General features: G+C 44.0%; 1 protein-coding gene across 2 annotated transcripts; it reads left to right on the forward strand.

The window, feature by feature from the left end:
- Positions 1-415: 415 nt before the first annotated feature.
- On the forward strand, positions 416-27,967 carry LOC124004296 (glucoside xylosyltransferase 1-like). 2 transcript variants are annotated; one of them, XM_046313097.1, is made up of 8 exons: positions 416-763; positions 4,601-4,681; positions 20,304-20,493; positions 20,688-20,819; positions 21,091-21,342; positions 23,481-23,604; positions 23,891-24,063; positions 26,671-27,967. In XM_046313097.1, exons 1-8 carry the CDS (start codon positions 516-518, stop codon positions 26,830-26,832), a joined length of 1,362 nt encoding a protein of 453 aa, XP_046169053.1. In that variant the 5' UTR covers positions 416-515; the 3' UTR covers positions 26,833-27,967. The 2 variants fall into 2 exon arrangements, with proteins under 2 accessions (XP_046169053.1, XP_046169062.1); XM_046313106.1 differs by lacking the exon at positions 4,601-4,681.
- The last annotated feature ends 23 nt before the right edge of the window (positions 27,968-27,990 follow it).

Genomic DNA, 27,990 nt, shown 5'->3' on the forward strand with positions numbered 1-27,990 from the left:
TGTACCTATGATGAAAATTACAGGCCTCTCATCTTAAGTGGGAGAACAAAAAGAGTGAAGGCTGTTATGGGAGCAAAGGGGGGACCAACTCCATATTCATGCCCATTATTTTGGAATGAGATGTTCTATGGGCCGGTGTCCACATACTTTTGACCGTGTGTGTATTAAATAATATCTGGAACAGTAATTAGGGGTTTATTCATCACGCGAATTCTGTTGCAAAATGTTTGCAATAAACGGTTTACTCCAAACCGAAAACGTGTTACAATGAATACTACAGTTTCTATTGGACAAATGCAGGTAAGTCCCTCCGTTTCGTCCCGTTTGCTTCCGTTTGGTTAAACTGTAAACGATTTCCTTTGCAAGACGTAATGAATAAACCCCTGTGCTTTGGTTTCTTGACAGAAGGTGGAGCTCAAAGTTGACGTAAACACAACCCTAGTTAGTCAATGTAAATCCATATCTGAAAGAATGTTACGGTAGCACGGTTAAGTGCATTTTTTTAAATTCACAAAATGCGATGTTATCTTCATGCACTTCTACTGTGCATGGTCTTTGCTGTCTTTTCGGTGCTGTATGTTTTTAATCAACTACCGGTAGCCTCGTCTTTTGAGTCGCAATACGAAGACGGATGGACCGACAGAAGAACAAAACAATCCAGTGGCAGGCAACCCCGATTTGGGGCCGAAGACACTGGGCACATAGTCAGGAATGGTGGAGAAGTGCCAAGCCTTTTTGCCCACCAAGAACATGACAGGGCCAGGTAAAATAACAATTGATTAGCCAACTAGGTAGTTAGTTGGCTACAGAAGTCAGCCAAGTAACTAGCTAACACGCTAAAGCTAGCCACACTTGTAAAATACTGGCCACAACTCTTCGCTAGCAGGATTACTAGCTAACGTTAGCTAACCAGCTAATCTGTCGACTTTACCTATAAAACATTGCCCCTTACCGTAAGGATGACGATGTACAACCACAGATCAATGAGCTCGTGGGTTAACTAACCAAAGTCATAATGCCATGGGGAGGATGTTGATCATCATTGCCTGCTATAAATCCATGAATTTGCTAATTCACAATTATCCACATTGCAATTTCAGTTTTCCCCCCTGTTCGGTAACGTTACCTATCATTAGATGTCCTGCTTAGTTCAAGATGATGGGTTCTTACCTAACTAGTTATCTATTTCTGCAAATATTAGAGAAACTCAAGCAGCTTGCTCGATAACCAAGTAGCTCTCTAATCTACCCCTATCATGATTCAATCACAATGGAACCAAAAGGCATTCAACTTGTTGTTATGTCTTGTGTAAGGCATTGTCAGTGTCTTACTGGAATCCCTATTGTAGACTGCCTCCTGATGTTTGTGGAATGAACTGATTGGGACCTATGTATGCATGGCTGGGGAAACCCCTTGAGAGGCTGACAGTGGCCACTTTACTCATTTTTAAACCTGGCAGTAGCTGTGCTTGGGTAAAATCACTGGGGAAGCCAAGCCAGAAAAAAAGCCATGTTCCAACCTAGTTGTGGTGTTTGCTCTATAACCGGTTAGTTCATTCATATGCCTTGACACAGTGATATGTAAAGGACGAGACAATAAGACAGTGGCAGAATAAATGTGGTTTCATAACAAAACCGGTGAGCGAGCTCTGTCCTGCGAAGTCCACAAACCACATTGCATGTAACAAACAGTTACGTTACGTACAGCAAGTTAATGTTTTTAACATTTTTGGACTACTAAACAACTTAAGTTCGAAACACGAAGAGTAACTGCAAATCGCAAAGAACAGGAGCTGCACCGTTTCAACATCATCAAATCACCGATGCTTAGTCTACAACTAAAATATATCAAAAAATAATGTAGTCCAATCAATGTAAGCTAAATATGATTTGGCTGTCTGGTTCTGATTTGTCTGTGTGTGTTTGTGCAAGTAGATCAACATTTTGACTCACCGTACTTGTAGAGCATGGGAAACTTTGGTGAGGTCTGCAAAAATTCAAAACTCCTGAGGGTCTGCAGTTGCTTGTGGGAATCATGAGGAACGCCAATGCCTTCCTCTCATGTTGACTAAACGGTCTATGAGTTCGTCATACAATACGCTTTTAGTTTTTGTCATAGGCTAGCGAGCAAGAATTTTATCCAGGTAGTCCAACTTCCTTTCATGGGCAACAATGAGCCAGCTAGTTTAGGAAAGGGCCTATTTTAGCTAGCCACAACACAATGAGATGCAACAATTCTAGTTTTTTCTGTAAATAACATTTTGCTCTCGGTGGGATTGGTGTGAAGCCAAATCCAAACTGGCTTCCCTCGACACGATTTCACAGTTGAGCACACATAGCTCAAAGCTGATAGACTATTTTATACTTTTTAAAAAAATGTATCAAGGGAGGCCAAATGCTCGCTGGCTTCCCCCTTGCATTCAATTCTACATGCTGCAACAATGTCCTACTCTTTTTGACCAGACAGCATCAGATAGATGGGCTACACAAACCGAAACAGAGGGGCACTGTTTCATTCGCTCTGACGCTTTCTCCGGTGAGATACATTCAGCCTCTTGCGAATTAAAGGAAAATTATGAAACACTGTTGAAAGATGAATTATTTTTTTCTGTTTTTTCTTGGTAAATGTTTTTGGGAAGGCTGGCTTCCCTTGGCGTCCATGAATACACACCACTGCAACCTGGACCCGGTTTCCCAAAAGCATCTTAAGGCATCGTTAGAAAAGAGGAGTGGGAGACCCCGGTGCACAACTGAACAAGAGGACAAGTACATTAGTGTCACGTTTGAGAAACAGACGCCTCAAGTCCTCAACTGGCAGCTTCATTAAATAGTACCCGCAAAACACCAGTCTCAACGTCAACAGTGAAGAGGCGACTCTGGGATGCTGGCCTTCTAGGCAGAGTTGCAAAGAAAAAGCCATATCTCAGACTGGCCCCCCCAAAAAATATTAAAATGGGACTCTGCCAAGAAGGCCAGCATCCCAGAGTCGCCTCTTCACTGTTGATGTTGAGACTGGTCTTTTGCGGGTACTGTTTAACGTATCTGCCAGTTGAGGACTTGTGAGGCGTCTGTTTCTCTAACTAGACACTCTAATGTACTTGTCCTCTTGCTCAGTTGTGCACCCCACTCTTTCTATTTTGGTTACAGCCAGTTTGCACTCTTCTGTGAAGGGAGTAGTACGCAGCGTTGTATGAGATCTTCATTTTCTTGGCAATTTCTCGCATGGAATAGCCTTCATTTCTCAGAACAAGAATAGACTAATGAATTCAGAAGAAAGTTCTTTGTTTCTGGCCATTTTCAGCCTGTAATCAAACCCACAAATGTTGATGCTACAGATACTCAAATAGTCTAAAGAAGACTAGTTTTATTGCTTCTTTAATCAGAACAACAGTTTTCACCTGTTCAAACATTTGCAAAAGGGTTTTCTAATGATCAATTAGCCTTTTAAAATGTTAACCTGGGATTAGCTAACACAATGTGCTATTGGAATACAGGAGTGATGGTTGCTGATAATGGGCCTCTGTACTCCTATGTAGATATTCCATAAAAGAAATAATGCAGTTTCCAGCTACAATAGTCATTTACAACATTAACTATGTCTACACTGTATTTCTGATCAATTTTGTTATTTATTGGACAAAAGATGTGCTCTAATTTCAAAAACAAGGACATTTCTAAGTGACCCTAAACCTTTGAAAGGAAGTGTACCTGGCATTAAACGGTTAGACTACATCTGAGCTGCGTCAATATTTATATCTATTAGGCTTATAGGCTACAACCATCAAAAAGCTAAGAAATTACACTGTAGCCTAACCAATAACCTAAAGGTTACCATGTTAGGTCTATGCCAATGTCGCTTGACTTGGCACTTAATGTTTAATATCTGTAGGCCTACTTGAAGCCCAATTCCTGCCTGGCGTTAGACTACAATGATTTGTTCAGAATTTGCGAAAACCATTGTCATCATATTTTATTTTTAGGTCACTTTGATATTTTCTATAGCAACGCTGAGCGATTTGAATTTGGCTTTATTCATTGTTGCTCCCAGTTTGCACACACACTCAAGAAATACAGAATTGACTCAAATCAAACATTGCATACAAAAGATCAGGAGAAAACAGAATACACGGCAAACATAACACAAAAACATGAATACATAATAGGCTATATTCTGGAGTCATTTTCAACACGTGACAGCTCCTGTAACGACACAGTTACATTTAAGTTTGTATCGAGTGCACAGCATGGTGTTTTGGGAAACGGCTGTGTCATTTTCGGCCCGTTGTTTTTACGATGCATCATTAAAACATTTGTAAATTCTATTTTTCCATCGGGAAACCTGGCTTTGTAGTGTAGTCTACCACAGTAGGAGTCATAATACCCATTAAACCTAACGGTCAAACACAGAAATGGTTCCAATAATTTTTTTCCACCATTCATTTGATCCATAGTGGGTTTTTAGAAATACTTCAAAATAAGGGCTGTGTTTCGTTCGTTTTGAAAACCGTGTAAATCTCTCTGACAATGACTTTTTTTTTAAATAAATATATTTGCCTGTATTTAACCCCCAAAATTGAAATGCTAATGTGGCTATCACACAGAACTACAAATACCTGTCTCAAGCTTCACATCACTCATCAGGGCTATGATGATCTGGACGAGACTGACAAATCGAGGCAAAGGTAAGAATCTCTGGATTAACTACCTAATGTTAGCAAAAATGTAGTAATTAGTAAATTGGCTAAAGTTGTTTAAATGGACAATTCTGTTAACTGTCTTGAGCAGGTTTCTTTTTTTTTTAAACGGAAAACGCCTGTTAGCTAGCTAGCTCATGGTTAGCTAGTTAGCAACGTTATCCTGGCTAGATGGCTACGTTAGCAACGTTATCCTGGCTGGATGGCTACATTAGCCATTTTTGTCTAGCCATTTAAATGCTTGAGGAATTCTTAAAAATGATTTCTAGCTTTCTTTGGCCTTTTATAAAGCAACAATCTAGCTGTCTAGTTATTGAATTTGTCACAGGCGTTCTCCAATCATCTCAAGGATGATCAATGGAAACAGGATGCACGTATGTATCCTGAAAACGTATGTAAATAAAGGTATAGTTTTTTTTTCTCGCTTTGACATTATGGGTTATTGTGTGTAAATTGAAGATTTTAGAATAAGGCTGTAAGGGGTCTGAATACTTTCCGAATGTCGCAAATAAAAGCCCTGGGCAGCGAGTTGATACAATTCCAAGTCTGGAAAGTTAAAACCACCTTCAGGCCATGTCTATACTTGACAGTTCATGCAGCTTTAGTATTCTGATCATGGAATTCTGAGCGCGTCTTGCATCGACACCTACATTTAAATGTGTCTACCGTGTCCAGTGTCCGGATTCTGTTGGTGTTTCATACTGGAGAGGGAATGCAAAACAACGAAGCTGGACAGAGTGGAATCAGGTGTATCAAAAAGGCAGTTTATTGAGTCAAAGATATCTTATCCTGCCGTTTATCGTGCACGGACCTAAGCAATGTGACTCTGTGAGGAGTCAGAATAAATAGGCTGCCCAGCCAGAGTTTACAACAGAATGTATACACAGAATAATGTAGGTGGAGTCTCGTCGTGTTGGTCTTCTGACTGGTCCTGAAGAGTTGGAGGCGGGCCTGCTCTAGCCAGAGCAAATGTGAGTGTGCGTTGCTTCATGAGATGTATGTGTGTCAAGGAAGCGTGGATTTAGGGATTGGTAATGTCTGCTTTAGGCCCAGGTGTTTCCTGTTTATGCAAGAGTGCATGTAGGGTTCAAATGTCAGTGAGATAGTTTGGCACTCTAAGCTCGTTAGTGTTGCAGGCTGCTCTTTGTAGTTACAGGGGAGTATATTTGCGTGATGGCAGCTGTGTGTCCTTCGGATAATCATGTTATTGCACACAGGCTCTAGACTTGACTGAGGACACTGGGCCCAGAGTTATCTGAGGGCATCCGGTTTAACCAGAGCTTTGGTCTGCTAGTAATGCTTGATATTAGATTATTTATATAACAAATCCCCCTCTTCACGTCTTTTAAGACGTGAAAACTATAGCATAATGGTGGCGGTTGCATTCGTGGGTATACATAAGGTGGTGCTTCTAACCTTGTCTGGTGTGCCTGGTGGGTCTGTAGGTGTAGTGCTGCGTTTTGGGACTGAAGTGATTGGAGGGAGTGACATCAGGAACGGAGTTAGGGACATGGGTAGGGGTAAGTGTACGTGATGTGGCAGGGTGAGATTGTTGATCAATTAACCATGTGAGAGTGCCCAAGGACACCCCAAAGATCAGTAGGAATATCACGAACAAGGGGCCAGATATCCCCAGCCTCACCCAGAGAGGGAGAAATGTCCCTCTAACTGGGCGAGGTTCCTTTTTCAGGGGAGGCGGAGTTTGATGCCACATCACCTGAGTAAGGAGTGTCTTCATTTGGAATCGAATTTAGGCCGCTCAAATCAGCTCTGACTTCAGTCAGTGTTCTAGAAGGAATTGGGGCTGGAGTGCAATGTGTAAGGTGGTGCCAAGGTGCGCCTGATTTACCTTTGACCTGGACTGAGTGTGAAGTAACCTCCTACCCTTGTACGGTCCAGTCCACCTGGGTTCCAGCCACTTTCTCCTGTGGACTTTAACCCTCACCCAGTGACCAACCTTTACCTTCAGTGGTGGTGTGTCCCCCGGCAGCTCCCCCTCCTGGACCTTGTGAACCTGGGTAGAGAGTGCTGCAGAGAGAACCGTCAGTTTTTCACATAATTAGACATTACAATTTGTTGTACATCAAGGGCGGGCATATGACCTCCCTCCCTTGGTGGACCAGGCATGACTCTTAGCTATCTTAGCTTTCAGCTTTTGGTTTAACGTTCCACCAGATCTTGGGACCGGGAGTGGTACAAGTGGTACACAGAACCAAATCTGTGTGTTATGCCAAATCTTTCTTCCACCTGTCTCAGGTGTTTGTTAAATGTGAGCCATTTGTCAACTTTGATTTGTCTTTGGATGCCATGCCTGGGTATTAGTTTGGTTTGTAGCCACTTAACGACTGACCTAGCATCCCCCTTCGCTGTTGGTATTGCTTCTACCCATTTGGAGAACCTATCTATTATAACTAGGAGATAGCGTTTGCCTTTAGATACATTTTCGGGGCCCATGTCGGTGTAATCTATACTAATATCCTGAAAACATGCAATAGGTACTGGGTATGAGCCCACTGGTGTTTTGATATGGTTTCTTTGGGTTGTGGCTGCCACAAATGTTGCATTCGTCACAAAATAAGTCAGTTATTTTTCATGTGAGGGTGTCGGCAGATGTGCGAGACCTTTTGAAGGGTCTTTAGTTTGCCTTCGTGTGTGTGTGGCTATGTGCTTCTCGTAAAAGTTCTGGGTCCATCAGTGTGGACTGCTCCATGGGCATAGGCTGAGTCTGTATAGATATTCAGTCTTTCCTTTTCCTCTGATGAGGGCCTGCGTCAATCCGATGATTTCAGCTAATTGGGCCGATGCTGGTTGAGGGATGATGGCTGATTGAAGGGTGACATCACGAGGTGAGCTGTTTTTTCAATAGCTTTTGCTACTGCAGCAACGTATCTGGAGCATGTTGTCTGTCCTACCTCAATGTGGTCAAGTTTAGAAGAGTAGTACATCAAGACCCTTCTCTCCCGCTCTTGTTTCTGGAATAGGACGGATGAGGTGAATCCTTCCTTTTCAGAAACATCCAAATGGAACTTGTTCTTGTAGTCAGGTGCAGTCAGAGCTGCTGCTGCTGCTGATAGATCTGTTTTCAGGAGTGCTATGGCTGTTGATGCTTCAGCCATTCAGGCCAGGGGTGCATGGAGGTTCCTTGATCGTAGGATGACCGTTGCTGCCACCCCCTCTGGGCCACACACAATGGTACAACACATGATAGGTGGGGTCAGGTGCATCATGTCTTCATCCCAGTCATCAGTGTCTCAGCTTGGGGAGTCTTGTATGGGTGCAGAGTGTAGATTTGAGCTGTCAGTTGGTTGAACTTAAACTGGAAGTGAGGGGTGGCAGGCCCTGTGGGTAGGCATTTTAGCCAGTACACTTCTTGGGTTTCAGACAGCGTGGGCGTTGGCTGGAGTGGCATCATCATAATTCTTGCTGGGCGATCAGGTGTTGAAGAGGCAGGGTTGGTGGATACTTCCACTCCACTTTCAGTAGTATTTGAGGGAACTGATAGTAGAATAGGTGCATCCTGTGTCTACCATGAACTGATGGGGGACACCCTCAACTTCACACATCATTGTTGGTTCAGTGTGCTGTTGAAAATGTTGTCTCCCTTCTCCTGCTGTGGGTGGTGGGCCTCTTCATGGCCAGGGCATGGTGTCCCCAGCCATTCCCTGGAACTGTGGTTGGTTGTAAATCTTGCTGTTGCTGCTGCATGTGATTAGGAGAGGGTCCTCCTCTTCACCTCCATTGCTGTTGCTGCGGGGAGAGTGGTTTCCTGCAATCTCTGGCAAAGTGACCGGGAATTCCGCAGTTATAACACGGGTAGTTTTCCCCTCTGTATGGTCCAGTGTAGGGAGACCGTTGTGGCTGTTGCTGTTGCAGGATATACTGCTGTGGGGGAGGGTGTTGGGGTGGTGGGGCTGCCTGCTGTTGGATCATCTAAGAGACAGTCTGTGCTACGCTCTGAGTGATATCTGGCTGCTCCCCTTGGTCTTGAGTTTCTTCTGCAATCATTTGTTTGGGCGTGGTGGCTGCAGACATTTGATCTAATTCATCTGATAATGTGTATAATGCGTTTATCTAAGTTTTAGTCAGTCCTTTGCGTGGTGTTTATTTCTAGCTTTGTATACTTAGCCCGTCCTTGGTCGAAACCAAGGATGTATTCGCGGTGCCGGGACAGACTCAACTCTTGTACCCCACCCTCGTATTCAAAGGTTCTATCGGAATGTGATTACAATTACGTGTGTGTTTCCTTTTTTATTTTTTTTATGTGTTCAGTGTTTTATTCAGGTATTATCTAGAAATGATTCACTGATTTCCCTTTGGAACGATGTATCAATGAATTTAGGCAATTCTATAACAATTGTCAGAATAATTCTAGTACTTTCGGAAATATGAAAAAATAGACAACTAAAAAAAATTGTTCAGCGAATTATTTAAATACTTTCTAGAAACAATTCAGTAACTTCCTTTTGGAACATTTTTAGTAAATTCAAGCGATTTTATAACAATTGTCAGAACAATTTTAAACTTTAGGGAATACCAACAGGAATGAAAAAAGCGAAAATCAGTGTCTGAGTCCGGTGGCTGTCAATCAAAGCTGCACTGCGATTCGACTGCCAAGGTAGCTTTGTCTATCAGCACATGTGCATAATAGCCCAGTTACGTAACTCAACTTAGCGGTTACTCCGCGGCAAACGTTTCTCTCAATTTAATTTCCCCAGTCTCAAAATCGTGGAACGCCACATCAAACTTTCGTCATATGTCAAAAACAATTCACTCAGTTACATTGGTCAGTTTACATTAATTTCAGTATCCATTACACACTAGAACACAGCCTCGGTTCAACACTTCACTTCACACACAACCTATTCGGTAGGACAGTTTTCTGTGCAGATTTTCATGAACGAACCAGATCCCAGGGGGGAATCTAGTGTATTGGTCAAACAATTCACTTATCCATTATACACTAGAACACAGTCTCGGTTCAACACTTCACTTCGTGCGCAACCTATTCAGTAGGACAGTTTTCGACGCAGATTTTCATGAACGAACCGGATCCCAGTGGGGAATCTAGCGTATTGGTCAAACACAGTTCACACATTCCATTTAACATAACTCAGTATAGGCCAATTAATAAAAATATACAAATAAAAACAAGCAAAACAAGATATCCTTGATTAATGCCTTAGGTTCTTATGTAAAAACATTTTTGGCAACGATTCATACTCACGTCAGTACTTTCTGATCAAAATTTGGTTTAGACTATAATCCAATATGCAGATTTCGATTTAACAGGCTCTGCTCACCTTTTAAGTAGAGCGCTCCGATCAGATTTCATGAGGCAAGTCGAATGGCTGATTGTCTCTTGGACAGGTCACACTTCCGTCTGATTTTTAGCCGTCATCAGTTTCGTCCTCTCACACCAATTTATCATAGATCGAAGGAATAACCATCCTCATGCTACCATTTTTGTTGGTGTTTCATACTGGAGAGGGAATGCAAAACAACGACGCTGGACAGAGTGGAATCAGGTGTATCAAAAAGGCAGTTTATTGAGTCAAAGATATCTTGTCCTGCCATTTATCGTGCACGGACCTAAGCAATGTGACTCTGTGAGAAGTCAGAATAATTAGGCTGCCCAGCCAGAGTTTACAACAGAATGTATACACAGAATAATGTAGGTGGAGTCTCGTCGTGTTGGTCTTCTGACTGGTCCTGAAGAGTTGGAGGCGGGCCTGCTCTAGCCAGAGCAGTCGCCCCATTGGTGCACAGCAGAGTTCTCTGCTCACGTCACCCGACCAGTAGGGGGGGGTGGAGTGTTAGTGTGCGTTGCTTCATGAGATGTATGTGTGTCAAGGAAGCGTGGATTTAGGGACTGTTTTGTTTGATCGTAGCTAGCTACATAGCTAGCTACATAGCCGTCTGTGTATCAAAGATAATTGTGTAGTCTAGAGCGATTTTCTAGGTTAGCTAGCCAGCTATTGTCGTTCTTTTAACGCAACGTAACGTAATCAACACTGCTAGCTAGCCAGCTAGCCCCCGAATAGCAGCACTGTAGAAACTACTACACTCAACGGAACGACTTGATTAGTGTAGTGTCAACAACGCAGCCACTGTCAGCTAGCCTACAAAGTCAACAACGCAGCCACTGCCAGCTAGCCTACTTCAGCAGTACTGTATCATTTTTAATAATTTTAGTCAATAAGATTCTTGCTACGTAAGCTTAACTTTCTGAACATTCGAGACGTGTAGTCCACTTGTCATTCCAATCTCCTTGCATTAGCGTAGCCTCTTCTGTAGCCTGTCAACTATGTGTCTGTCTATCCCTGTTCTCTCCTCTCTGCACAGACCATACAAACGCTCCACACCGCGTGGCCGCTGCCACCCTAATCTGGTGGTCCCAGCGCGCACGACCCACGTGGAGTTCCAGGTCTCCGGTAGCCTCTGGAACTGCCGATCTGCAGCCAACAAGGCAGAGTTCATCTCAGCCTATGCCTCCCTCCAGTCCCTCGACTTCTTGGCACTGACAGAAACATGGATCACCACAGATAACACTGCTACTCCTACTGCTCTCTCTTCGTCCGCCCACGTGTTTTTTTTTCTTTTCTTTTTTTTCTTTTTTTTCTCGCACACCCCGAGAGCTTCTGGTCAGCGGGGTGGTGGCATAGGGATCCTTATCTCTCCCATGTGGTCATTCTCTCTTTCTCCCCTTACCCATCTGTCTATCGCCTCCTTTGAATTTCATGCTGTCACAGTTACCAGCCCTTTCAAGCTTAACATCCTTATCATTTATCGCCCTCCAGGTCCCCTCGGAGAGTTCATCAATGAGCTTGATGCCTTGATAAGCTCCTTTCCTGAGGACGGCTCACCTCTCACAGTTCTGGGCGACTTTAACCTCCCCACGTCTACCTTTGACTCATTCCTCTCTGCCTCCTTCTTTCCACTCCTCTCCTCTTTTGACCTCACCCTCTCACCTTCCCCCTACTCACAAGGCAGGCAATACGCTCGACCTCATCTTTACTAGATGCTGTTCTTCCACTAACCTCATTGCAACTCCCCTCCAAGTCTCCGACCACTACCTTGTATCCTTTTCCCTCTCGCTCTCATCCAACACTTCCCACACTGCCCCTACTCGGATGGTATCGCGCCGTCCCAACCTTCGCTCTCTCTCCCCCGCTACTCTCTCCTCTTCCATCCTATCATCTCTTCCCTCTGCTCAAACCTTCTCCAACCTATCTCCTGATTCTGCCTCCTCAACCCTCCTCTCCTCCCTCTCTGCATCCTTTGACTCTCTATGTCCCCTATCTTCCAGGCCGGCTCGGTCCTCCCCTCCCGCTCCGTGGCTTGACGACTCAATGCGAGCTCACAGAACAGGGCTCCGGAAGGCCGAGCGGAAATGGAGGAAAACTCGCCTCCCTGCGGACCTGGCATCCTTTCACTCCCTCCTCTACATTTTCCTCCTCTGTCTCTGCTGCTAAAGCCACTTTCTCCCACTCTAAATTCCAAGCATCTGCCTCTAACCCTAGGAAGCTCTTTGCCACATTCTCCTCCCTCCTGAATCCTCCTCCCCCCCCCCCCCCCCCCCTCCCTCTCTGCAGATGACTTCGTCAACCATTTTGAAAAGAAGATCGACGACATCCGATCCTCGTTTGCTAAGTCAAACAACACCGCTGGTTCTGCTCACACTGCCCTACCCTGTGCTCTGACCTCTTTCTCCCCTCTCTCTCCAGATGAAATCTCGCGTCTTGTGACGGCCGGCCGCCCAACAACCTGCCCGCTCGACCCTATCCCCTCCTCTCTTCTCCAGACCATTTCCGGAGACCTTCTCCCTTACCTCACCTCGCTCATCAACTTATCCCTGACCGCTGGCTACGTCCCTTCCGTCTTCAAGAGAGCGAGAGTTGCACCCCTTCTGAAAAAACCTACACTCGATCCCTCCGATGTCAACAACTACAGACCAGTATCCCTTCTTTCTTTTCTCTCCAAAACTCTTGAACGTGCCGTCCTTGGTCAGCTCTCCCGCTATCTCTCTCAGAATGACCTTCTTGATCCAAATCAGTCAGGTTTCAAGACTAGTCATTCAACTGAGACTGCTCTTCTCTGTATCACGGAGGCGCTCCGCACCGCTAAAGCTAACTCTCTCTCCTCTGCTCTCATCCTTCTAGACCTATCGGCTGCCTTCGATACTGTGAACCATCAGATCCTCCTCTCCACCCTCTCCGAGTTGGGCATCTCCGGCGCGGCCCACGCTTGGATTGCGTCCTACCTGACAGGTCGCTCCTACCAGGTGGCGTGGCGAGAATCTGTCTCCTCACCACGCGCTCTCACCACTGGTGTCCCCCAGGGCTCTGTTCTAGGCCCTCTCCTATTCTCGCTATACACCAAGTCACTTGGCTCTGTCATAACCTCACATGGTCTCTCCTATCATTGCTATGCAGACGACACACAATTAATCTTCTCCTTTCCCCCTTCTGATGACCAGGTGGCGAATCGCATCTCTGCATGTCTGGCAGACATATCAGTGTGGATGACGGATCACCACCTCAAGCTGAACTTCGGCAAGACGGAGCTGCTCTTCCTCCCGGGGAAGGACTGCCCGTTCCATGATCTCGCCATCACGGTTGACAACTCCATTGTGTCCTCCTCCCAGAGCGCTAAGAACCTTGGCGTGATCCTGGACAACAAACTGTCGTTCTCAACTAACATCAAGGCGGTGGCCCGTTCCTGTAGGTTCATGCTCTACAACATCCGCAGAGTACGACCCTGCCTCACACAGGAAGCGGCGCAGGTCCTAATCCAGGCACTTGTCATCTCCCGTCTGGATTACTGCAACTCGCTGTTGGCTGGGCTCCCTGCCTGTGCCATTAAACCCCTACAACTCATCCAGAACGCCGCAGCCCGTCTAGTGTTCAACCTTCCCAAGTTCTCTCACGTCACCCCGCTCCTCCTCTCTCTCAACTGGCTTCCAGTTGAAGCTCGCATCCGCTACAAGACCATGGTGCTTGCCTACGGAGCTGTGAGGGGAACGGCACCTCAGTACCTCCAGGCTCTGATCAGGCCCTACACCCAAATAAGGGCACTGCGTTCATCCACCTCTGGCCTGCTCGCCTCCCTACCACTGAGGAAGTACAGTTCCCGCTCAGCTCAGTCAAAACTGTTCGCTGCTCTGGCTCCCCAATGGTGGAACAAACACCCTCACGACGCCAGGACAGCGGAGTCAATCACCACCTTCCGGAGACACCTGAAACCCCACCTCTTTAAGGAATACCTAGGATAGGATAAAGTAATCCTTCTCACCCCCCCCCCCCTTAAAATATTTAGATGCACTATTGTAAAGTGGTTGTTCCACTGGATGTCATAAGGTGAATGCACCAATTTGTAAGTCGCTCTGGATAAGAGCGTCTGCTAAATGACTTAAATGTAAATGTAAATGACTGGTAATGTCTGCTTTAGGCCCAGGTGTTTCCTGTTTATGCAGGAGTGCATGTAGGGTTCAAATGTCAGTGAGATAGTTTGGCACTCTAAGCCCGTTAATGTTGCAGGATGCTCTTTGTAGTTACAGGGGAGTATATTTGCGTGATGGCAGCTGTGTGTCCTTCGGATAATCATGTTATTGCACGTAGGCTCTAAACTTGACTGAGGACACTGGGCCCAGAGTTATCTGAGGGCATCCGGTTTAACCAGAGCTTTGGTCTGCTAGTAATGCTTGATATTAGATTATTTATATAACAATTCCCTTTTCTCCGCGTCATATTCAAATGCCTAGAATGCATTCAACAAATGGTGTAATAGGCAAAATATGATAACACAACCACTGATGGCTGTAGGTAACTCCTGTGGCAAACTAGCCAGCTGACCTCTGTAGCTAGCTAGCAAGTGATGCTAAAGGGATTGTAACTGGGTTATCATTAGCTAACTGGCTAGCATTTATGAAGCCAGCAAACACTTTCCTCGCACTCTATGTCCTCCAACGTCACCCACTGTGCGCTTTCGGTAGGTAGCCTGATTTGCGTCCAGACAGGAGAAATCTGGTCTTCCAGATTTAAACACAATCAGTCCACGAAGCAATTTTTTTTTGTGCGTCTAGGCCCGTGTTTTCAATGTGATCTTCGTATTCTGATAGCAGAAGTCGCATTGTAAGTGTCAAGTGTAGCAACCACTTCAGACTTGGGGAATATAAGCAGCATTTTTTATTTGTCTGTTATTACTGAGTATTTATTTTTTATTTTAAAGAATGTCTTCGGTGGGGTAATTGGTATTGGATTTGGCAGTCATGCCATTCTAAAGTGGTTTGTTCTACCTGTATGATTTATGGGAAGATTATTCAATTGAATTAGATCTGCTTTCATATCGTTGAGTAATGAATGCAGCAAAAAAAGAAACGTCCTCTCACTGTCAACTGCGTTTATTTTCAACAAACTTAACGTGTAAATATTTGTATTAACATGAGATTCAACAATTGAGACAAACTGAACAAGTTCCACAGACAGGTGACTAACAGAAATGGAATAATGTGTCCCTGAACAAGGGGGGTCAAAATCAAAAGTAACAGTCAGTATCTGGTGTGGCCACCAGCTGCATTAAGTACTGCAGTGCATCTCCTCCTCATGGACTGCACCAGATTGGCCAGTTATTGCTGTGAGATGTTACATCACTCTTCCACCAAGGCACCTGCAAGTTCCCGGACATTTCTGGGGGGAATGGCCATAGCCCTCACCCTCTGATCCAACAGGTTCCAGACGTGCTCAATGGGATTGAGATCTGGGCTCTTCGCTGGCCATGGCAGAACACTGACATTCCTGTCTTGCAGGAAATCACGTACAGAACGAGCAGTATGGCTGGTGGCATTGTCATGCTGGAGGGTCATGTCAGGATGAGCCTGCAGGAAGGGTACCACATGAGGGAGGAGGATGTCTTCCCTGTAACGCACAGTGTTGAGATTGCCTGCAATGACAACAAGCTCAGTCCGATGATGCTGTGACACACCGCCCCAGACCATGACGGACCCTCCACCTCCAAATCGATCCCGCTCCAGAGTACAGGCCTCGGTGTAACGCTCATTCCTTCAACGATAAACACGAATCTGACCATCACCCCTGATGAGAAAAAACGGTGACTTGTCAGTGAAGAGCACTTTTTGCCAGTCCTGTCTGGTCCAGCGACGGTGGGTTTGTGCCCATAGGTGACGTTGCTGGTGATGTCTGGTGAGGATCTGCCTTACAACAGGCCAGAAGCCCTCAGTCCAGCCTATTGCGGAAAGTCTGAGCACTGATTGAGGGATTGTGTAACTCGGGCAGTTGTTGTTGCCGTCCTGTATCTGTCCTGCAGGTGATGTTCAGATGTAATCCTATGCATGTGTTGTTACGTGGTCTGCCACTGCAAGGACGATCAGCTGTCCGTTCTGTCTCCCTGTAGTGCTGTCTTAGGCGTCTCACAGTATGGACATTGCAATTTATTGCCCTGGCCATATCTGCAGTCTTCATGCCTTGTTGCAGCGTGCCTAAGGCGCTTTCACGCAGATGAACAGAGACCTTGGGCATCTTTCTTTTTATGTTTTTCAAAGTCAGTAGAAAGGCCTCTTTAGTGTCCTATGTTTTCATAACTGTGACCTTAATTGCCTACCGTCTGTAAGCTGTTTGTGTCTTAACGACCGTTCCACAGGTGCATGTTCATTAATTGTTTATGGTTCATTGAACAGCATGGGACACAGTGTTCAAACCCTTTACAATGAAGATCTGTGAAGTTATTTGTCTTTTATGAATTATCTTTGAAAGACAGGGACCTGAAAAAGGAAAAAAAAAATATTTAGAATATAGTTGTCTTTATATATTTGTTTGTCACATATTAATCATCCTAAGTATTAAATATTTGTTGTGGTCCACTTAAAGGATCCCCACCCCATGTTAATTTTATATCCTGAGATTTTTGAGTATTCTGAAAATAATTTTAGCAAAGGGGGCATTGAGTTTTCAATATTGGTCAGGTATATCTGGAGATCATCTGCAAAACGGTTAAGTTTATATTCATGTTTTACCAATACTGATACCTGTTACGTTTTGGTTCCTGTCTAGTTCTTTCTGCATGCGGTAGAATTGCCAGTGCAAACAGGAGGGGGGTGAGGGGACATCACAGTCTTGTGCCTCTTTGTAAAGAAATTTAATCAGATATTGTTTGTGTACATTTTTAGCCTGAGGACAATTTATACAATATTTTTAGAAAATGTGTTATTTCATCTGGAAAGTTGAAAGCTTCCAAAGTTTTTAGTAGAAAAGGACATTCAAGATGGTCAAGCCTTTTCGGCATCTTTTGATATATATATATATTTGCATATTGTATATATATATTTGCATATTGTGTATATATATATATATATTTGCATATTGTATTAAACTGAAACTTGCTCTTGAATGGAATTCTATGGGAAAGCCTCCCGTTCCTGGTACTTTTTACCGTGCAAATGTTTTAACAATATCGAATATTTATTCTTGGGTAATCTCTGTTTTTATTGATTTATTTTTTGTCTGCTGATAATTGCTTCAGAGTTGTTTAGATTAAACAATGTACCTACAACGGTTCTAACGATGAACGATGATTTTAGGAAGAAAAACCCCCCACAAAAATAAAAAGCTGAAATATTTACTACAAACAAACATAAAATAAACAAAAGAGAACTAAAAATCAGGAAAATCAAAGCTAAAAATGTGTTTGAAGATCCGTTTTATGTCTACAGTTTCAGCCTCCTTCGGGTTCTCTGGCATGCTATTCCAGAGGCTGGGTGCATAATACCTAAAGGCTGCCTCTCCATGCCTCTTGGTCCTAGACTTTGGTTAAAATACCAGTGCCAGAGGACCTGAGGCACCCACTGGGTGCATAACTTAAAAGCATGTCTGACATGTATTGGGGTACACAATCCTGGATTGATTTTAAAAACCAATAGAAGACTCTTTAAAAAAATATATATTATTCAAAAACTCACAGGCAGCCAATGCAGAGACCTTAAAACCGGTTTAATGTGGTGCTCTGTTCTCGGTCAGTACCCGTGCTGCAGCATTCTGCATGTTTTTTCAGTTGACCAACGGCTTTCCTGGGTAGACCAGACAGCAGAGCATTACAGCAATCAAGCCTGTTTGTAATAAACGCACGGATGAGTCTCTGGATTAGCCCAAGAGAGAAACGGCCGCACCTTGGCAAAGTTCCTCAGGCGGTTAAAAAGCTATTTTGGTCACATTCCTAATGTGTGCTTCAATATTTTGTTCATAATCTAAAACAACACCTAGGTGTTTTGCCTGCTGTTTCCTCTTTTTTTATGGCCTGTGAATTCAAATTTGCAGCTAGATTCTCTCCCATTGCTTTGGCTCGAACAACAAGTACCTCGGTCTTGTCTTGATTTAGCTGGAGGAAGTTGTGAGCCATCCCAAGTATTTACATCCCCAGTACAGTCTCATTTATCCGTGGAGATAAAATCCTCCGGTCACACAGAAATGTAAAGTTGTGTATTGTCTGCGTAGCCGTGAAAATCAATGCAGTGCTTCCTGATAACGCTGCCAAGAGGTTACATATATAAACTGAACTCTACCGGACCCAAAATCGAACAATGTGGGACGCCAGATGTAATATATAGTTTCTCTCTCTAAGTTATGTTCACCAAAGTTTGACTAACTCTCGACCGGTTAAATACGTCCTGAACTCATTTAGGCCAACCCACCTCTCCAGTCTGTCCAGAAGGACATCATGGTTAACAGTGTCGAATGCAACTTTAACTAAGGCTGTCTATGTGCAGATTTGAAATGTTTAAAAAAATGTTGCCACTTAAACAAATATTTTTTTTGAACGCCAATTTCTCCAGCATTTTGCTTTATTTCTCCAGAATTTTGCTTAAGAATGAAAGGTCGGGGTTGCCCCAAAAAATCTAGATTACTTTGGTTCAGAAGGGGTTTCACCATAGCAGTTTTTTAGTGCAGTGGGGAAAGTGCCTGTGAACAATGAGTGATTTTAATAATAGCTTGCACTTCTTCAGATATACAATTAAAAACAGTTTTGATGAAGGTGGTGGGGATGGGATCGAGAAGGCAGGTACACGGCTTAAGTTGTGATCTCACTTTCCTGAGAATGTCAACCAGGGAAAATAAATCCATAGTGCCTTTGTGTGGTAGTCTAGGGCACATATAATCATTCTTCTCATCAGGTCTTGCTTGAATGATACCCAGCCTAATGTTGGTTATCCGATCTCTGAAATATGCTGCAAACTCATCACATTTAGATGAGGGAAGTCCACATAGTTTTGCCAGGGTACAAATTTATCAGGCAGTCAATGGTCGGGGAGCACTCTCAAATTATTCAGATTTTTGAATAGTGATCGAGTTAGAAAAATGAGCTCGTCTGGCATGTCTTATTGCCATGAAATATCATAAACCTGCAACTTTGATTTTCTCAAGTTCCGCTCTGCCTTTCTGCAATTTCTCTTTGTAATTGATTATAATTTCCTCACTCATCCAAGGGAGTTTCCTCACTCCCATTTGGATGAGGCCCTTTTCAGCTTTACTGGAGCTGTGGCATCAATGTTTGCCCTTTCATTTGCTATTAAAGTTATCAACTAAATCATCACAAGAGGAAGGCAGAATAGGTGGAGTATTGTTCACTCAATAAAATCTATAGCAACATCAGAGGTAAGATAGTGTTTCTTAATAATGCGTTCACTATTACCCTGTGCAATAGGCAACGAGGTAGTAAAATAATACACAGTGGTGATCAGTTAAAGCAACATCAACAATAGAGGATACGTCAATAGAAAGCCCCTTGATAATAACCGGGTCCAGAGTATGGGTGTGATTGTGGGTGGGCCCAGTAGAAAACCCCTTGGTAATAACCAGGTCCAGAGTATGGGTGTGATTGTGGGTGGGCCCAGTAGAAAACCCCTTGGTAATAACCAGGTCCAGAGTATGGGTGTGATTGTGAGTGGGCCCAGTAGAAAGCCCCTTGGTAATAACTGGGTCCAGAGTATGGGTGTGATTGTGGGTGGGCCCAGTAGAAAACCCCTTGGTAATAACCAGGTCCAGAGTATGGGTGTGATTGTGGGTGGGCCCAGTAGAAAACCCCTTGGTAATAACCAGGTCCAGAGTATGGGTGTGATTGTGGGTGGGCCCAGTAGAAAGCCCCTTGGTAATAACTGGGTCCAGAGTATGGGTGTGATTGTGGGTGGGCCCAGTAGAAAACCCCTTGGTAATAACCAGGTCCAGAGTATGGGTGTGATTGTGGGTGGGCCCAGTAGAAAGCCCCTTGGTAATAACTGGGTCCAGAGTATGGGTGTGATTGTGGGTGGGCCCAGTAGAAAGCCCTTTGGTAATAACTGGGTCCAGAGTATGGGTGTGATTGTGGGTGGGCCCAGTAGAAAACCCCTTGGTAATAACCAGGTCCAGAGTATGGGTGGGCCCAGTAACATGTTGGATAAAGTTCATAGAGCTCAAAAGATTAATATGTTGTGAATTCCCACCATCCAATACTTCCCACAACCCAATGCTTTTAAATTCCTGACGTGTCTGTGCAAGTGGTGCCCTTCTTCTAAAGTGCCCTAAGATGCTGCCCTCCTCCCTTTTTTAAAAATCTCTTACTATCTCAGGGAGAAGCCAGCCTCCGCCAGCGTCCAGGAGGCCACTAGAGATGAGCGGCTCCATCTGGCTGTAGTGGCCTGTGGTCCCAGACTAGAGGAGACTCTCACCATGTTAAAGTCTGCGCTCCTCTTCAGCGCCAAACCGCTACACTTTCACATTTTCGCAGAGGACCATCTGCATGGCAGCTTTGGAGAGTCTGTAAGTATGGAGAACAGGAATTAGTGGCAGGATGAATTTTGGTACTAAGTGATATGGCCCTAGCAGTTAAGAGGATGGAACTAGAAGAAGAGAGAAGCTGTTGAACTCGATGTCTGTACATGTGCCGGTGTGTGGTTGTCTCTGTCAAAGCGAACCTGTTCACTTGTGTCTGTTCCCTGCATATTTTCCCTCAGCTGGACTTGTGGCCCAGTGTCTTCCAGACCAGGTTTAACTACACCACGTACCCCATCACCTTCCCCAGTGAGAACGCCAAGGAGTGGAAGAAACTCTTCAAACCCTGTGCTTCTCAAAGGCTCTTCCTTCCGGTGAGTCCTCAGGGTTTGATGAGACTGGCCATAATAAAAAAACCTCAATTAAACTGTTCAGTGTCCCACTTGCTGAGAACAATACACGTTTGTTCATGAGATATTGGACCCAGATTAAGCCCATTCCTGGACCTCAACAACTTTCATTGAAGATTCTCCATTTGAAATCTGTGTCAGGGAATCCGGAAAATGGCGTGCTGTCAGAGTAATGTGTGTAATGTTTGACTATGTTCTTGGGCATTCTAACCTTCTTTTTTTTTCTCCTCTCCAGTTGATCCTAAAAGACTTAGACTCTCTGCTGTACGTGGACACCGATATCTTGTTCCTTCAGCCTGTAGAGGAGATCTGGTCCCTGCTCTCCCTCTTCAACTCCACCCATCTGGCAGCCATGGCCCCTGAGCATGAGGAGCCACGCATCGCCTGGTACAACCGCTTCGCACGTCACCCTTACTATGGAAAGACCGGGGTCAACTCTGGCGTCATGCTCATGAACATGACCCGGATAAGAGAGAAATACTTCAAGGTGATTGTCAGTGAGAATGAGCGTCTTTGTGTGTAGGTGTATATGCTTGTGAAGAGGTTGTCAGGATCTCTTGAACTTTCTCAGCTTATTTTTTTTTGTATGTTCTGTTAAAGCATTTTGTGTCTAGAAAGGCCAAACTGTTGAAGGTACAGTAGCAGTCAAAAGTTTGGACACACCTACTCATTCAAGACATTTATTTATTTTGACTATTTTCTACATTGTAGAATAATAGTGAATACATCAAAACTATTAAATAACACATGGAATCATGTGGTAACCAAAAAAGTGTTTAACAAATCAGATTCTTCAAAGTAGCCACCCTTTGCCTTGATGACAGTTTTGCACACTCTTGGCATTCTCTCAACCAGCTTCATGAGGTAGTCAACTGGAATGCATTTCAATTAACAGGTGTGCCTTTTAAAAATGTATTTGTGGATTTTCCTCCTTAATGCATTTGAGCCAATCAGTTGTGTTGTGACAAGGTAGGCGTGGTATACAGAAGATAGCCGTATTTGGTAAAAATAAAAAAAAATAAAAAATCCATAATATGGCAATTACAGCTCAAATAGAGAGAAATGACAATCCATCATTACTTTAAGACATGAAGGTCAGTCAATATGGAAAATTTCAACAACAAAAAAAGTGCTGTCGCAAAAACCATCAAGCCCTATGATGAAATTGGCTCTTATGAGGACCGCCACAGGAAAGGAAGACCCAGAGTTACCTCTGCTGCAGAGGATAGGTTCATTAGTTACCAGCCTCAGAAATTGCAGACAAAATAAATGCTTCACGGAGTTCAAGTAACAGACACATCTCAACATCAACTGTTCAGAGGAGACTGTGTGAATCCGGTCTTCATGGTCGAATTGCTACAAAGAAACCACTACTAAAGGACACCAATAAGGAAAAGAGATGGGGCCCAAGCCGGCTTGGGCCAAGAAACACGAGCAATGGGCGTTTAGACCAGTGGATGGTCTGAGTCCAAATTTGAGATTTTTGGTTCCAACCGCTGTGTCACAAAGTAGGTGAACGGATGATCTCCGCATGTGTGGTTCCCACCGTAAAAGGAGGCATGATGGTGTGGGGGTACTTTGCTGGTGACACTGTCAGTGCTTTTATTTAGAATTCAAGCCACACATAACCAGCATGGCTACCACAGTGTTCTGCAGTGATACGCCATCCCATCTGGGTTGTGCTTAGTGGGACTATCATTTGTTTTTCAACAGGACAATGACCCAACACACCTCCAGGCTGTGTAAGGGCTATATGACCAAGAAGGAGTGTGATGGAGCTTTGCATTAGATGACCTGGCCTCCTCAATCACCCGACCTCAACCTAAATGAGATGGTTTGGGCTGAGTTGGACCACAGAGGAAAAGCAGCCTACAAGTGCTCAACATATGTGGGAACTCCGTCAAGACTGATTCAAGGTGAAGCTGGTTGAGAGAATCCCAGGAGTGTGCAAAGCTGTCATCAAGGCAGAGGGTGGCTACTTTGAAGAATCAAAAATGTATAAAACACTTTTTTTGGTTACTACCTGATTCCATGTGTTACTTCGTAGTTTTGATGTCTTAGCTATTATTCTACAATGTATAAAATAGTACAAATAAACTCTTGAATGAGTAGGTGTGTCTAAACTTTTGACTGGTACTGTCATTTGTAAATGATCGTAGTTGTGTTCTTCAATTTGTAATGTTGGCTAAGGCATTTTCTGTAAGTCTTCTGCACCCGCATTATTGACCAGAGGAGGTCACTGTTGCCATGCGTCTGCGTAGCTCACCAGCTGTGGCTCACCAACTGTGTACTGTAGGGTTTCCCAAACTCAACTCGGTCTTTGGGACCCCTGTCAGCTAATCATCAAGCTTTGAATGAGCTGTGTAGGGTTAAGGCAATAACCAAAATCACTTGGCGTCCTCAGGACTAAGTTTGGGAAACGCTGGTGTACTGTTATAAACATATTACCATGCCTCAGACACAGAAAGGATGAAATCATTTATGAATTGTTTGGTGTCAGTTAGGAGTTTGGCTGTTTTTTTAGTTTTCCATTTATATTGTGTCACATTACCCAGAATGAATGTGGTTCACACTGTCATTTTAACATATTTTTGGTTTTTTCTTTACTATGACTTGTTATGACAGAATGACATGACGTCAGTCCCCCTCAAATGGGTGGAGCTGCTGATGCCACTTCTCCAGAAATATAAACTCAACATCACCTGGGGAGACCAGGACCTGCTCAACATCATATTCCATCATAACCCAGGTGAAACTCACCTTCATTAGGTCCCACCGCCTCATACCGTTGTGCAACCAAAACAAAAATGTGCATTTCTTATTGGACGGGTGCAGCTAGTACTTCCATGTTTCTGATCTTTTTATTTAGTTTAATTCAAGTGAACATGACCCAGACAGACACATTGCTTTATTGTTGAAACGATCTATTCTTCTTCCTCTAGAGGAATAACTGTTTCTCTGTAAGTATACAACTCACGCAATGGTGTAACAGAAACCCTCAGTTACCTCTCTCCCTCCTGTATTCCCTTGTGCAGAGAGCCTGTATGTGTTCCCGTGCCAATGGAACTACCGTCCAGACCACTGTATCTACGGCAGCAACTGTCTCGAGGCCGAACAAGAGGGCGTCTTCATTCTCCACGGAAATCGAGGTGTTTACCATGACGACAAGCAGCCAGCGTTCCGGGCCGTCTATGAAGCCATCCAGAAGGTAACGACATCCTCAGCTATGCCTGTAACCTGGGAATTCAGACAGAGGGGGGATATTGAAGTAAAAAACATCAAACCTGAGGGAGGATGTGCTTCCTGATGCATTTAACTAAACTCAGCAAAAAAAGAAACGTCATCTCCCTGTCAACTGTGTTTATTTTCAGCAAACTTGACGTGTAAATATTTGTATGAACATAACATTAAACAACTGAGACATAAACTGAACAAGTTCCACTGACATGTGACTAACAGAAGTGGTTTAATATGTCCCTGAACAAGGTGGGTCAAAATCAAAAGTAACAGTCAGTATCTGGTGTGGCCACCAGCTGCATTAAGTACTGCAGTACATCTCATGGACTGCACCAGATTTGCCAGTTATTGCTTTGAGATGTTACCCCGCTCTTCCACCAAGGCACCTGCAAGTTCCTGGACATTTCTGGGGGAGAATGGCCCTAGCCCTCCATCCCCGATCCAACAGGTCCCAGACGTGCTCAATGGGATTGAGACCCGGGCTCTTCGCTGGCCACGGCAGAACACTGACATTCCTGTCTTGCAGAAAATCACGCACAGAACGAGCAGTATGGCTGGTGGCATTGTCATGCTGGAGGGTCATGTCAGGATGAGCCTGCAGGAATGGTACCGCATGAGGGGAGGAGGATGTCTTCCCTGTAACGCACAGCGTTGAGATCAGTCGGGCTGTTTGTCAAATACCCTTAGTGTGGGAGTTAAAATTTCCTCTCCTGTCTTTCTGTCCTCTCGGCCCAGTGCTGTCAAACATGATTTTCCTATGTCTTTATATACATTTCCACACTGAGGTTGAAATACTACTGTGAAATTGAGAAAGTTAATAATACCTTTTTTATGTATGAGCTGCCTGAAGTTTCATCCTGATTTGGTGCTATAGAGTTTTGGCCTGCCTGGTGCCATCACCAGGCTGTAGCCAATAGACCAATAAGAAATAGTTCCGAACCCCTCTGCCAATAACAGCTAGTTTTCACTCAAAATTTCTGGCTTGAGATATAGCTTCTTAAATAAGCAATTTTTGTTTGTTTTCATTAAAATGGTCCAAAATAAGAATCACAGCAAGGTACTTTAATTGTTACCCAAAAATGATTTGAAATTGAGATAAAAAGTGCTGCGTTGGACCTTTTTTAATAAACAACCTATATCCTCTTAACATTTGCTCGACTACATCATCAGGGCACTCCGGGCCATTGCTTTTTATTTGGTGGACTTCCATCCATACAGACGAAAATGCTAAATTGATAGTCCCTTTCACTTCTCTGTAATTCTGCCTCCGCTCTCCCAAAGCCAGGCTAATCCCTACCTACCTACTAACCAGACCTGCGTCCACCCACCGATCACTCCTAGTACTGAAATTTTTCGAGCAGGGTTCTCTAACATGGGTGATTTTTTTTTTTTTTTTTAGCCCCAAAGTTTTCTGAGCAAAAACAAAATGGCATAAAATAATGTAAAAACACCAGCAAATCAGCTCCATGTGATTCTAATTGATTATAATAATACACACACACACACTCACTCCTACAGCAGGGATGCCCAGGTGCATTCTAACCCAGAGTCCACTCACGAACAACTGAGAAGGAAATGGTTTGTTATTGAAACTTGCTGTGTGTTAACTTAAGCCAATAGTGCTCTTTAGGTTGAGAATTATTTATCCGTTTTCTTATAGTTGAAGCTGTGTTTAGTATTTAACCAGCCTTTCAACAGCTTGTGTTCCGTCTGTTGAGCATTTGGAAGAAGCTCTTACCAGTTCTTCCTTTGCTGCCGCTCTGTCTTTCATTCTCTTCCTTTACACCTCTTTCAGTTTCCTCTCTCCCTGCTCCCCCATTCCCTCCCCTCCCAGTCCTTTGAGGACAGCAGGCCTGAAGCCCATACTGTAGCAGGCATTTCTGGAGAACACTCTCATTCTCAGCACACAAAGAACTCAGTCAGTGTCTCTCCCTAGACGACCTATCCCAGCTTGCACTGAGGCTGCTTGGCAATAAACCCGGGCTCACCATTACTGATATGAGCCAAATCCACAGAAGAGTTGTAAAAAGGTTAGTGCTGATGATGCTATGTTGAGACGCAATGATGGGATGTTGTGGACAAGGAACACGAAAAACACACACACACACACACCAAGAAGACCGCCATCACCACCCAACAGCATCCACATAAAAATCAATAAGAGACAGTTAATGCTGCTTTATGGCCTGCTGTTGTGTATGATAGATGATAAAGCAAGTGTGTGTGCATCCTTTGAGTGACCTAATGCTTAGCCAAACTGGGTTCCAATGAGCCCTCGTAAAAAGGTCATTTCCTCTCTACTGTGCCTGCTGTAAAAGTGCGGCTCACCCACGGAACGTAAAAAAGCTTGATCCTTTATTCATGGCTATGACTGAAGAGATTGGGTCTGCAGTGACTGAGAGTCTTGGAGTGAGAGATGAGGCGGAGATGCCGTGATGAGTAACCGAAGCGAGGGTCGAAGCCTGATCTTTTTGGGGGCAATATGTGGTCGTTCCAGAGTTGACCGCAGCAGTGCTACCACTAGACCAAATTCCTGCACTGACATGTAATCATATACATTTTGTTTTCTTCTCCACAGTACACATTTGGGGACAACCTAGTCCAGTCCCTACTCTTCCCCCTGGAGGCAAAACTTCAGGAGACCAAACACACCTACTGCGGAAGAGCCAGCCACATGTTTACTAAGAGGTTAAAACGGAGCATCAGCATACTTCAACAGGAAACCATAGAGGGCAGGTGACGTATACCACTCGCCCTACCACTCTCCTACAACCATCGACGGCTGACTGACACTCTGTGGCACACCTCAACTATGCCCCCAGGAGTACAGGGAAGAGCATGCATTACTGGCATGTGTATATGATCCCGGGCGGGATTTAGCCCACGCTCTTTCCTCAACCGTCCATGCCCAAAGTTAGATGGATCCGTCTTCTGTTTACGAACGGGCGCGTCGACACCGCTCCAAAGACAATTTCGAGGAGATGATCACCGTGTCTGTTTTCCTGTGGAGCTGTTGTTCCTCAAAAAACTTTGTCTTGTGAACGTGATAATCATCAGGTTAGGGAACTGCAGTCAAAACATGTGGGGAAGCTCTGAAATTAAATCTCTTTGCCCTCTACAGTATTGGGCGTTTCTATCATCTGACTGCAAAAATGGTACACTTCACAATCGGCTTGCTGTATGTTTTTCACCTGTGATGAGAATGTCAGTCTGACGATCGCATTGCAATCCTGAGAAGTATTCAAGGAAGAGAACCCATCACGGTTCTTTATATGCCCCGCATGATCCAAAAGTATGTATTTTATTTAAAGTATATGTTAATATTATATCAATTAGATTTAAATGTTAGAATTAGATTGAAATATACAACTGCAGTGTCATGAAGAATGACAACACACCGGTTAAAGTTTGTCATAACTATTCCATGAATGCAGTTTCATTGGTACAAAACTTGATTGTAAACAAATGCTAAAGGGAAGTATTTTGAGGTTAGAATCTGAGGATATCAATATTGGTGTTATACAGTGCATTCGGAAAGTATTCAGACACCTTGACTTTTTTCACATATTGTTACGTTACAGCCTTATTCTAAGATGGATTCAATTATTTTTTTCCTCCCTTATCAATCTACACACAATACCCCATAATGAGAGAGCAGGTTTTTAGATTTTTGGGGGCCAAATTTATTTTTAAAAACTAAATGAAATCACATTTACATCAGTATTCAAGCCTTTTATTCAGTCGTTTCTTGAAACACCTTTGGCAGCGATTACAGCCTTGACTTCTTGGGTATGACACTACAAGCTTGGCACACCTGTATTTGGTGAGTTTCTCCCATTCTTCTCTGCAGATCCTTTCAAGCTCTGTCAGGTTGGATGGGGAGCATAACTGCACAGAT

Source organism: Oncorhynchus gorbuscha, linkage group LG02, assembly GCF_021184085.1.
Source record: "Oncorhynchus gorbuscha isolate QuinsamMale2020 ecotype Even-year linkage group LG02, OgorEven_v1.0, whole genome shotgun sequence".
Lineage (NCBI taxonomy): Eukaryota > Metazoa > Chordata > Actinopteri > Salmoniformes > Salmonidae > Oncorhynchus > Oncorhynchus gorbuscha.